Here is a 13,386-nt window from a genome sequence, read left to right as displayed (position 1 = left end):
ACCCCTACCACTGGCTCACACTGATGTTTTTTTTAAGTTGTATGTTACTAAACTTGGTGTTGCTGCTGCTGTACTGCGTTATGTTTTTTGGTGTTTCCTTAATGTCTTTGTATTGGAGCATACATGCAAATAAGCATTTCATTATACTTGTGCATATGACAATAAACTGAACTGAACTGCGGCAGGTCCTGGCAATACTTCATGAGATCTTCTTTAGAAAACATTTAATATCATAGAAAAAGTCGAAAGTATTAATTGAATGCAACTGATAAAATCTCTCTTCGAGGTAATTACGTTTTAATAACACTAATACTCCTGGTGCATCACAGTCCTTATTGCTGTTGTCAAAGCCTGACTAGCTCAGTTGGTAGACCTTAATCTCAGGGTAGTGGACTCGAATTTTAAAGAAACTTCCTGTTCATCCTTGACCATCTTAACATCTTACTGGTGTACGCACCTCAAAACACACACACCCAAAAAATGCATCCATGAATTAGGTCCCAGAAACATAAATTTAATCAACGTTTGTTTCTATTTCTAGGGACAATTGTACATTTTATTAAAATATAAACATGTATGTTCAAATATACACTATACCATAATGGTTGGACAGTTTATAAGCAACACTAAATAAAAAATAATATGAAACTAATAGTTATAAGTTAAAAGTGAAACCTTGATAACATTTCAATAATTCATTTCAGCAATAAATTAAATGATGCATTTTAAAAACAGATTATTTTTACATTTACTGAGTGGTTACCTCAATGACAAATCTAAAAAGAAAATTGTTTTACATTGCCTAAAGGGACAGCAATTTGTCCTGAATGTCATAAAATGCATGTTTAAAGTATTTTTTTCCCATTACATCAGTTACTTTTCAGAAACATTCAAAAAATGGTGGATGATACAAACTAATATTAACAACTGGAAAAATATTGGAAAAATGTAAACACTGAACATACTTGCCATTGCTTTGCACAGTCATTCACCACATACTCAGGTCTGCTTAGTTATAAAAGTCCATAAATCAATTCCTGAAGGATACAAAACACAGAATGTCACACATTTCTGACACTTGACTTTTGTCAGTTTTTGACACCCTCCATTCTTGCAGCACTGTGCCTTTTCCTCATACGTTGGCCAGTGATTGTACATGTCCTTTCTGCAGTCCAGGTTGGGCAGTGTCTGGAACTTTCAGTTCTTCTGTCGGTCTCTCCCCACTTCCACTCAGCCTGATTCTCTCTTTGACTTTGCCTGCCCAGCAGAGGGACTGTGCCACGTCACACTTGAAGTCGAAGGGGGAGAGCTGATGTTTCTTTTCGATGTCACAATCACTGCTGGCCCGACAGTATAACAGCCAGGCATCAAGTGGAAAAATATGCGCAGGCAATACTTCTTCATTCAAATCTTAGTTTGGCACAGGCTGTTGAGCAAAAGCTGGTAATTGCAGTGAGGGGGTATAGTCTGGGCAAACAGCTTGACACACCTGCACTTGTGCCAACTGAGGGCCAATCCGCTGGATGGTCTGCTTGCCCTGTGCAAAACTCCATTCATAGATGATGCCACTCACTCCAGCAAGGCAGAACATTTTGTAACCCCACTTTTTGAGGTTTTTAGTGCTGAACTGTTTCTGACTGCTCCTTCCTTTAAATGGAATCACTTTCTCGTCCACAAACAGGCACATTTCCTATCGTACCTTGTTCAACTTGCCTCTTTTTTGGTCAAATACTTGCCTTATTTTGAGGAAGCAGTCAGTGTTATCAACTGGTATTTTATGAAGTGGAGGTTGTTTTTGATGACCTCCCGGCGCTGTAGTGACATCACATCTGCAACCTATGGAATGTTGAATTTATATCCCCAGTATTTCCTTGTGGCAGGCATGGCCACGAGGGACATATAAAAGCATGTGTTAAAAACTGATCCAATTCTTTGATATCCAGCTGCAGTGGAGAGCTGAGGTCATTCTGGCATGCAAAGAGATTGGACTGCTGTACTATATCGTCAAGTATGTTATCTCAACTAGAGCACTGAAGTACTGTATTGGACTGCTAACACAAGTTGCTTGAAGATGAGATCCTTTCCACTCTGGTGTTACATGTATTTTGTTATTATTGGTCTTCCACAAAAGGGAACACCGTACTTATTGGTTCTGTGCATATCTGTGGTTCTTCTTCATCTAATGAACTACTGTGTCCATCCGAAGAAGATTCTGTCAATTAAAAAAATGCAGCATAACTGTTATTTGTGTAACTATACAATACAATAAATGGACAGTAGTATATTGATTTCTGCTGATATTTCATGCATAGAGATTTGTTCCAATTTTAAAAATATTTTTGATTTTTTAGCTTGCATTATTTGGTACAGTATAATCCTTTGCACAACTGCACACCAGGTGGTTCAAATAGAATTTATGAAGGCTAACATCACAGGAAGTTGCAAAATTATAGCTCTACTAATCTAACACTGCAGTAGTAGTAGTAGTAAATAACAATACACCTAACATAACTAACCCCCCTAGACACTGCTACCTCCCCTCTGTCCCCTCGGTCATTTACTCATCGAAGCTATATTCAAGACTTTCCTCATTACTGTCCTGTGTGAATACAGTTACCCGCTCCCCCTTTCCCTTACAATTAATGGTTACACATACCTGCCATCTATAGATTTTTTGTCAGCCTACAAGAGGAGATCCACAGTAAATTTCCAAATGGGCTACAAGGTTACCATAGCGATCCACATGTCCAAAATGTTAAAATATACATAAATATTTTTAGCAATATCTACTGAAATTGTGGATTTATCAATAGAATAACTAATGTAATATGCGCATCATACTGCATGTTAATTGAAATATGATAATACTATCCGGAAGCGCCTTGTAAAACTGCCAGGTGGAGCTAATAAAGCTTAACGTTTCATATACAGTATTTGAGCTATAGCCAGAAAAAGCCTGGTTTCAAATCACGGTCACTTCTGAGGGACAATCTTTTTCCAATTAAGAATTTAAGTTGTATACTCTTTAGACTTTTAAGAATTTTAAACTGTGTATTACAGCATGTGAATCATTAAACATTTACAATTCTGAATATTTTATAAAAGCAAAATTGCTCAGTTGGACAAAAGTACACAACCCTCCACCTTCATCATACATCTTTTAATTATGCATAAATATTTTATGCATCAAAATCTTTAACCTGGTAACTTACATGGGTTCTTTTTTTAATGTGCTTGTTCTAACATTATCAAGCTTATATTCTGTCCTTCATAAAAAGTTATAACGTTTTATCCTTTTCTAACGCATGCTTTGAAACTCAAAACTCAAAACCAGCCACCTGGACCACTGCCTCCCCTGCCACCCCATCCCCACACTATCCAAGCTAGATGTCTGGAAATCACTAAGTAGAGTGAACACACAAAAAGCTGCTGGACCTGACGGTATCCCTGGCCTGGTACTCAGAACATGTGCCTGGCAGATAGCTGATGTCTGTACTGACATCTTCAACCTGTCCTTGGCCCAGGCTACTGTACCTAGCTGCTTCAAGACAACCACCATCGTGCCAATACCAAAAAAATCAGCACCCACATGCCTGAACATCTACCACCCTATTGCACTCACCTCCATCATAATGAAGTGCATTGAAAAACTACTTCTTCCACACATTAAAGCCAGCATTCCAAAAACACTTGATCCTCTCCAGTTTGCCTATTGCACAAACCGCTCCACAGAGGATGCAATCTCCATAGCTTTACACACCACACTAACTCACCTGGATAAAAGGAACACCTATACAAGAATGCTGTTCATTGACTTTAGCTCAGCATTTAACACCATCATACCCATAAAACTTGCCACCAAACTCTGGGTTCTAGGTCTAGATACCACCCTCAGTAGCTGGATCCTAGACTTCCTTACCAGCAGACCCCAGACTGTCAGGATTGGCAACCTCACCTCCAATATGCTCAGCCTTAACACCGGTGCCCCTCAAGGCTGTGTGCTCAACCCACTGCTTTACTCTCTGTTCACCCATAACTGTACTGCCAAGTTCAGCACAAACACCATCATTAAGTATGCTGACGATACCACAGTCATGGGCCTGATCACTGACAACGATGAGACTGCCTACAGGGAGGAGATAAAACAACTTGCAGACTGGTGCCGAACCAGCAACCTATGTCTCAACATCAGCCATTTTCACAACCTTCAATTTATAGAGGAGACAGGATGAGTCTTTTCTTTTCAGCTTGGAATTAACTTTTACCTACTACAGCATATTCAATTGCAGCCACTTTATGTAATGCAGGTCCGTACTTCTCACAGGTTAGAAGTGTTACACCCCACTGTTTGTTATGGAAAATAGACAGTTAAGCTCAGGGGATGGGATAAAGTTACAATAGAATGCTCTGTCGTCATTGTTGCTCTTTAACATAAGGCAACCAGCATTCAAATGTCCTTTTTTCTTAACACTCGTTTTTCCGTACTGTAGCTTTAAAACTTGAACAAAGACGTTCCACATGCATACAGCACGATGTTGTATAATTTTAAAACCACTACAGTATAGCTTGTGGGAAACACATTTATTTGTCCTGCACCAAAGTTTAACTCGTTCAGAGTGCCCTACATTACAAACTCCAAGTGTTTCATTTGTCTGTTGCTACAATATTGACAGCAACGTAGTTTAAAGAACATATCAAAATGTTTCCAAAATAACCACAAGTGAACGGGTTGAGGGATTTGATAATAATAACAATGACCCCATGTTGTTTCATGCTAATCATGCATACCCAACTGAAACAAGGACACTTAAATCGACACAAAAATACTTTATTTTTTCATTGACAAAAAGTAACTCCACACTCTCTTGTTTAAACGGATTGTTTTGTTGCTGCACAGACTGTTAAACCAGAGGAAAAGAGCGCCTCTTTCTTCGAAGCATTTCGTTGATCCGATCACGTATTCGTTTCCAATCATACAAACTTAGTTTTGAGAATCTCCGATTCACCATGCCGATAATGTTTTCCCGGAGATTGCAAGGCAAGGCGCTTTTACCTCTGGACCCATCGAAATTTACAGATGTGGTCCACCCCCAATAAATTTCAAAAGTCACAAAATTACGAAACAAAAGAGCAGCGTAACGGTCGGCTCTGGCTTTCCCATCTATGCCGATGCACTGCATGTACAATCTCTCCTCCTTCTCTTGACTGATGGGCAAAAGTTGGATATCTGGGAGAACTGTTCGTGGCATTGGCATCTGTGAGTTCTGTTGTGGCTGTGTAGATGGTACTTCCTGAGGGGAGAGAGACAGTGGGGACAGCACCAGCCAATTCCCGGGCGGAGGTAAGCAGAGAGACCTGGATGGAGTGTCTTGAGGTGGTGTGTGCTCTGCTGAGGGCGGAGGGCTGTGTGGAGATATGCATTCCGCCAGGTACAGCAACCTGCGTGGCGGGGAAGGGCACTTATCAGGAGATGAAGGTCTGTTCGGAGACAGCTGACCTTGCATTTGACTGCCGGAACATACTGTCTCCTGCTTCTGCATCTTTAGGAGTGTCTCCAACCTCCCAACCTTTCCCAGCAATGAGTCGGACTGCTCCCGCTGCCGCTGAACAGTCTTCACACAGGTGCTGCTTTCACAGGCTGGCACCCTGGCCAGTGGCGGAGAGCAGAGACCCACAGCCTGTGCAAGATAACAGAATACATCTAAGAAAGAATGTCACACAGTAGTATTCAGCAGATGCGGAACAGACGTCAAAATAAACTTTACTTTTCACCCGTCTTACCGCTTTCTTTTTTACTGTCCTGGTAGTCTCCGAAGATCGTTTCACATGTGCAGTGTTTTCATGTAGAACAGGCTGTGAAGAAATATTTATAATAGAATGTATAATTCAATACAGCAATAATACCTTGTATTATGCACTATTATCAGGTATTTCAGATGAAGCCCGCTGTATTTGCTTACCCTTCGCACTTTGCAAGCCAAGGCAGCTGAAGCACCACGTCTCTTCCCGCAAAAAAGTCTTTGTCTCCATACTATGGCTGTTGTAGTGCAGGCTTGCAGATTTTTTTTAAAGGGAACTCAACTTAACCAAATCCCTTGGTGTATTTATATATTCTCATGTAAGAGTAGAATAGGCGAACCTTACAATGAAAGATGGGTTACTTTCGCCCAAGACTGACAGGAAACAGTCAAAACTCACCACACCCAGACTGTTAACTCGATCAATCTTTTTTAATAGTCTTGCAAATGCCCTCACTCTGTAGGATATGCACTCGACGTGCCACAGGTGTCACATTTACTGTACATGTCAAACGAGTTGCTTTCAGTGGTGATTTTTTTTCTCCATAGCCTCTGCTTTATAATTTATACAGTCTGCCTATTCCAGAGACATTTTCATTGTGGAGAATTATGTGGAGAGAGCATGTAGATTACAAAACACTCTACATCAGCAGAAGTGAGCAATTACCTGCTCGAAAACGAATGTGTTCCCAAAAGCGTATTGTACAATTATCACAACATTTGCAAACAATCCCGATACATAACCACATTATATACTCTAAATTGTTCTATTTTGCACTGTGACAGGAGAATACACACTGTATTAAATATTGTTGCTTCGAGCTTTGAGTCGCCTACTTACTTCTTCGACTAGCTTGCAGAGAAAGTCACTGCCCGGATTTTTGTCTATCACTTAATAAAAAGGTCAATGTAGAACACGTTATTTATTACTGTGTGTTTATTTTGGGGCTTTATATTTACGTTTATAATGGAGAGTCCCCATTACCCACAGGGGGCAAGGAGGAGATAAGATATTTTCACACTATTTTCATTTATTTTGGATTAAAATCGCAAATGCATGTTTAATTAAATGCTTTTATTGATTTACAATCTGACAATGCAAGAAAGAACAAAAGCATCTGTGAAATTCCCGAATGTCCCCCACTGTGCTCAACAATCTTGGGAAGAACATGAAACAGCCTGTTAAAATTGTTGCAACTTTGTTCTGTCAGCTCTTCCTCCCAGAACCTATAAATCGCTTTGATGAGTTCTTCCTTTGTGCTGGCTTTAGCCATTTCTCCTGTCTTCAGTTTATATTCTTATTCGTGTTCTATTACTCATATTCTTATTTAACTTACCACAGTAAATGGTCACTCAGTCCCTGCTTGCCCTGGGAAACAGGGTTTTCCAGAGCTTCACTATGACCGGATTAGCAGAAGGTGATCCATTCTAATTATCAATCAGGAATCCAATCATTCGCTATGCCCTGTTTCAATTCAAAGCTGGAGCACCTCTGTTGTGCTGCTTCATCATTATCATTTTTCAGTCCTATGTAGCAGTACTGCCTTCACTCACAACTCCATTTTCCACCGAGATGAATAGCTTCTCCCCTCGGTGAACACGCTTATGCTTTTTTAAAATGACCTGACCTAACAAAACTTTTACCACACTGCCTTCAGATAATCTCTTTGCTGTATGCATATAGCAATGACTTTCTAAGGTGCTTAACTGACAAAAATGCTGCTGTCTATCCTTTAATAACAATTCTGGCACGTTACCTGAGCAAGGTCTTGACTGAGTCTTCCTGAGTCTTTGATCTTGGTGCTGTTCCTCCTTTCAAAGTCCTCCCTGTCCTGACTCTTCTCTGTGTGCAGTAACTTAGTACCGTTCTCTTCACCAGGTACATCAGTCTGCTGCTCTTCAGGGTGGCTCAGCTGTGGCTCCATGCCCTGCTCTGTAAGATTAAACTCATCCACTTCGTTCAGCTCCTCCTCTTTGAGCCTCTGTACAGACACAGATTCCTGTTCATTAAAATTTATTGTAATAGTCTTAATGTATAGAATATTGACCTTTTCTGTTAAATCTTCAGATACTAAAAGTCCATTTGTCTCTCTCTCGGGCTGTGTCTTCATCATGGGCACAGAGTCCAGATCCTTGACATACTGTCTGCTCTCTGTGTGCTGCTCACTGAGTGTCTCTTTCCCTTCTCCGGCAGTGAGCTCTGTCTCCTGCATCAGACTAAAGCTCCACTCCTCCTCACTGTGCTGCTGTTCAAGAGGAGCCCTTTCCCCAGTGTCAGGGAGACCACTGGCCTCTGAGCCTGCAATCACAGGACAAGAGAACAGGACCTTTAAAACATGCTTTGAATACAGTCCAAGATTAGATACCTCCACAGAAAAAGAAAGTAAAAAGTATCAAACACAACAGAAAAAAAATGTAATCAATAAATCTTAACAATTCTCATAAAATATTTCAAGATTCTTGATTACAAAATGTAATTTGTAAGTACAAAATTATTACAAATAGCAAATCAAAGTTTCAACATCCAAGTTGGATTAAACTGTGAAAACTGCATACTTACTGCAATTTCAAATTCAATCACCACATAAACTGTTAAAAAATATAAGGACATATTGAATCCAATATACATTAATTTACATTTTCAATCTGCGATTGCATTAGGATAATCAGTAAAGCCAATTCTAGAAAAACATATATTCTAAGACATATAAAACATCTAAAAATATTAACTAACAAGAAAAAATCTGGTTAACATGCAAAAAGGCACAAATACTTAAGCTATTCGTGTAACCCGCATATGTCAGAAAACTAATGATAATATATTCACTGGAGCAATTAGAAATAAATTTAGCATTATTGCTAAATTTGATAGATAACTCATAGATGTTGGGTACTGCTAAAAGATCTTTGTCTTTCTAAAGAGGTCAGAAAAAGGAACTCCATTATCCAAACTAGATAACACTGTATAAACAGAGCAGCACACAAATACCAAGAGGTAAACCTGGGGAAACAGTTTGTCCTTTCAATCCCTCCACAATCCAGAGGCACGGTAAACCTCCAAAGTCATTGAATACAACAGAGTCTCCTAACCTCAAACACCTTGATATTCACTTTATCCTGCACCTCATACCACAGGGAGATTATAGCACCTAAACAGACTAGACTGTGCAGTCCACAGGTTTCAAAACAATAGAGGTTACTTTTCAGAACTGGTCATTGTGTGGCAGTGTGTCTCATGATCCCGGATTTAAACTCTGTTCCTACTCTGAATCGCGTTGCAACATCACACAAGTCTTTCCCACTTCACTCTGCATCTCTCTATATTCTCACCAGTAATTAAGTTAAATACACTGTTTTTAAACACGCACACACTGACTTCATACAAGTCACTACACGGACCTGACAGCTCCGGTTTCGTGTCCATTTCTTCTTTTATTTGTGCAGTGACTTCACAGGGGAGTGTGTGTCCAACATGATCTGTCTGTCCCTGATCTCCTCCTGTTCCCGAGTCCTTCTCCCACAGCTGCAATCTCCACTTCAGGCTCTCGTTTTCCTTCTTCAGCTGCGCCATTTCACTCCCGAAACTCTCCTCCACACACTGTGTGATTTTAAACACGGCCCGTCTCACCAGGATCTGGGAGATGCTGCGGAGTTTGTCCTGAAACTCGTTCTCGGAGTCCGACATCCTGTTTCGGAAAACTTGTGAAATTTCATACACGATCGATTTGAGTAAAACCTCCATGAAAGAGTGAAGCTCGGTTTGCAGAGTTAACAGACAATTCGCCATCTTCTTACTGACCTGCGGAGTCTGCACAGATCTGCAACAAAACAAGACCGCGCCTGCAGGAGTTGAAATGTTATTTTTCAATACAACAATTTTTGTTTTTTAATATTCATCTACAGTAGCTGAGTCAATCACTGCCACGAGCTCAATGCTCCGCACATCCGCGCATCATGATGACGTCATTCACTTGCGCTGCTGTGAAAACAAAACAACTGAGGAGTGGTGTTGAGAGTTTTTCTGCAAACCTAGTCAGGAGGTATGAATCGCTATCAGGTGGTTCTCAAACTTTTTTATCCACTGGGCCGCAACCATGGCTAAAAGCAAGTCTCGTGGGCCACATATATTAATGAATAAGTAATACGTTTATTCCATGCTGAAAAGAGAAGAATGAAAACGTGATTTATTTCTTCTCTTTTCAGCATGGAATTGATCCCCAGGCGCTGGCACATGCTGGTGAAGACCTGGGACTCGAAGTTACGCCCCTGGTCACTGTGTAACTCCTCCGGCACCCCCAGCCTGGAAAACATCACCTCCAGCAGTGCATCGGCCACCGGGGGGGCACTCTGGTCCGGGAGGGCGTAGGCCTCCGGCCACTTTGTAAAATAGTCCATGGCCACCAAGATGTAGCGGTTCCCGGCCTCGGGGCGCGGAAACGGGCCCAAATCGTCCACCCCCACCCGCTCCATAGGAGCCCCCACCTGGTGTTGTTGGAGGGGGGCCCGAGAGCGTTTGGGGGGGCCCTTCTGTGCCACACACACCGCACACGTTCGGCAATACCGCTCCACGTCCCGGTGGCAAAGACCCCAATAAAAATGGCCTCGGAGACGCTGCAGGGTTTTCTTACCGCCGAAGTGCCCCACGCCCGGCTGGCCGTGCACCGCTCTGAGCGACTGAGGCACCACCAGCTGCCACCGTACCCGCCACCCCCGGTGCAGCACCCCGTCCTTTACCTCCAAGGCCTCCCACAGGGCGCAGAGGGCCTTGATGGACTTTGGGTGCGGGGCGAGCTCCTCTTGCGAAGGCTGCACTCCTGCTGCCCTCCAACGGAGCACCGGCCCCACGTCAGGATCAGCTGCCTGACGCTGCGCCAGGTCTGACAGGCCCACCCCCAGCGGCCCCTCCCGGGCCATGGTCGCGGTGCTCGCCTCCGCCACGGTGCGGACAGCCCCCTCACGCTGCTCCTGCCGGGCACAGTAGCTGCAGTCCGCGGCCTCACAGGGGCGCCACGAGAGAGCGTTGGCATTGCGATGGCGAGACCCCGCACAGTGCATGACAGTGAAGTCGTACTCCTGCAGGACCTCTATCCATCGCGCCATCTGCCCCTCCGGCTCCTTAAAGTGGAGCGGCCAGGTGAGGGACGCATGGTCGGTCCTCAACCGGAACCGGGTCCCGAACAGGTACGGCCTGAAGTGGTGAGGCGGTGCAGCGGGGCAGCGATGCTGGCAAAGTCCTGGATGAACCTCCGGTAGTACAAGGCCAATCCCAGAAAGCTGCGCAGCTCTGCGACGGTGCGTGGAGTCGGCCAGCCCCTCACTGCGACGACCTTACCTGGGTCCGTAGCCACCCCTCGCGGTCCAACAACATGTCCCAGGAAGGTCACCCTCCACCGCAGGAGCTTGCACTTGCGGGGGTTGAGCCTCAGGCCAGCACGACGGATGCAGGCCAGCACCGCCTGGAGGTTCGTCAAGGCCTGGTCGAAACCCCGGGCATGAACCAGCAGATCGTCCAGATACAGCACAGGCCAAAAGTCATGACAGTAAACTGCCAGAGGCCCTGGCAGATGGAAAAGGCCGTCTTCTGGCAAGCATCGGGAGCAAGCGGTACCTGCCAGTAGCCGCAGCGGAGGTCCAGGGAGCTGAACCAGGTTGAGCCGGTGATGTAGTCCAGGGCGTCATCTATCCTCGGCAGGGGGTAGGAATCTTTCCGGGTGACCTCGTTCAGCTTGCGGTAGTTGCCGCAGAACCTCCACGAGCCGTCTTTTTTTTTTGACCAGTACAGCTGGCACCGACCACGGGCTCGTGGAGGGCTCAATCACCCCCGCTGCGGCCATCTCCCAGATCTTTTCCTCGGCGGTGGTCTGCTTGGCGTGAACCATGCGTCCCGGTGGGATGCGGATGGGCCGAGCGTCGCCGGTGTTGATTTCGTGTTGGACCAGGGCAGTGCAGGTGCAGTCCTCATCTCTCGCCGCAAAAAGGTCCTCGTTCTGGGCGAGTAGCTCCTGGATCCGCTGCCGCTGGTCCTCATCGAGGCCCTCGCAGCTCCGCTGGTAGAGGTCCTCAACGGCGTGCCTCACTTCCACGCAACGCTCGGCCCCCGCCGCCGCCGCCTTGTCTGGCCCCCCAGCTGACTCGGGTGCAGGATCCGGCACGCTCGCTCCCCGGCTCGCAGGCCTGGTCTGCCCCAGCGACTGCCGCCGCTGCCGCCACTGCCTCTTTTTCCCACGGCTCCGGCAAGCCCGCGTCCCTCGGCCTTCGCCGGGCCTGCCCTCCACCAGGTGAAGTCGCTCCCCCTGCCACACCAACTCCTGCTGGCCCAAGTCCAAACTGGCCCCCACTCGCTGCAGTAGGTCCAGCCCCAGAATGCAGTCCTCCTGGATGGGTGTGAGGTAGCAGGGGTGGCGCACCGTCGCTGCACCTAGACGGAAGGCAAGCACCTGTTTCCCCCGGACTGCAGCGAGCTGTCCCGTCACGGTCCTTAGCCGCAGGCTGGAGGCCTCCCATCCTGGGGGGTTGGTGCCCTCGGTGTCGGGGAGGACGCCCGGCCGGAGTAGGGTTACCGATGAACCGGTGTCGAGTAGGGCCAGGCAGGGTTGGTCCTCGATTTGGCAGTGGAGGTACAGGCCCCGGCTACAGCCGACTCGCCCCACGGTGGCGTGAGGGCGCCGGTCTTAACAGTGCTCTCCGGAGCGGGGGTTGAGGTGTTCAAGGGGCGGCCTTCCCCGCGCTGAGCCGCCCCGTTCCCGTTTCCCGATGCCGATCGAGGAGTGCGAGGTTCAGGTGCCCGGCAGAACCGGCTCAGTGTCCCCAATTCCCGCAGCGGTTGCAAATCAGCGTGCAGGGCTGTTCCGCGGGGGTCGCTGCACGGGCTGGCTCCTCTTCCCCTTCGCTGGATTCCTCCATCACTGCCTCGGTCAGCCAGCAGGGCGCATTGCATCTGCTGGCGCTTCCAGCCACCCCGAACACGGCCTCAGCCCGTGTAGCAAGGGCCAAGGCCTGCTTCAGCGATGTTGGCGTGGCCAGCTGCACGTGGCGCCGCAGCTCCTCGGGTGAGAGGGCCTTGAGAAAGGCCTGGAGAGCCATCTCCCGCTGCGCCTCCCGGGGAAAACTTGGGTATCCTCAGCGGGTGAGGAACGTGACATCAGCGGCAACCGGGCCCAGTCGCTCTCCTGGTTGGCGCCGCCGCAGGGCCAGCCTCTCCTGCATCAAGTCCGGCGCCTCCTCCACACCGAAGCGCAGCTGGAGAGCTGCTGCCAGCGCCGTGTATTCGCCTCTGGCCGGATGTACCATGTACCAGAGTTGTTCATGGGGACTAGTGTTAATATTGTAGTGTTTTCAAGTTCTCACAGGATAAAAGACAAGATAGCAAAACAAGCAACTGCTTTTATTCTCCTATTGAAACCACACCAAACCAAACACAACATCTACACACACATAAGGAGAGCGATGGAACACGTACACCTGGTTAGGGTGGAAACTCATTAACAAAAGACTATACACTTACAAAGCTACACAGAACACTAAAACTAATATAACACTATTTACATATGCAGGGTCAGCTGCTGGTCATCGTGCTGACCCTCAGACT

General features: G+C 46.1%; 1 protein-coding gene across 1 annotated transcript; it reads right to left on the bottom strand.

Moving 5' to 3' along the window:
- Positions 1–4,813: 4,813 nt before the first annotated feature.
- Positions 4,814–9,754, bottom strand: LOC148824509 (uncharacterized). Its single transcript, XM_088926448.1, has 4 exons — positions 9,198–9,754; positions 7,556–8,097; positions 5,782–5,853; positions 4,814–5,678 (listed from the first exon to the last, which is right to left on the bottom strand). The coding sequence occupies exons 1-4, from the start codon at positions 9,583–9,585 to the stop codon at positions 4,902–4,904; spliced, it is 1,779 nt and encodes a 592-aa protein (XP_088782574.1). The 5' UTR covers positions 9,586–9,754; the 3' UTR covers positions 4,814–4,901.
- Positions 9,755–13,386: the final 3,632 nt, after the last annotated feature.

This window comes from Atractosteus spatula, chromosome 10 (assembly GCF_055471065.1).
Source record: "Atractosteus spatula isolate fAtrSpa1 chromosome 10, fAtrSpa1.hap1, whole genome shotgun sequence".
Taxonomy (NCBI): domain Eukaryota; kingdom Metazoa; phylum Chordata; class Actinopteri; order Semionotiformes; family Lepisosteidae; genus Atractosteus; species Atractosteus spatula.
The sequence above is the reverse complement of the archived record's forward strand: the minus strand, read 5'-3'. Positions and strand labels throughout refer to the sequence as shown.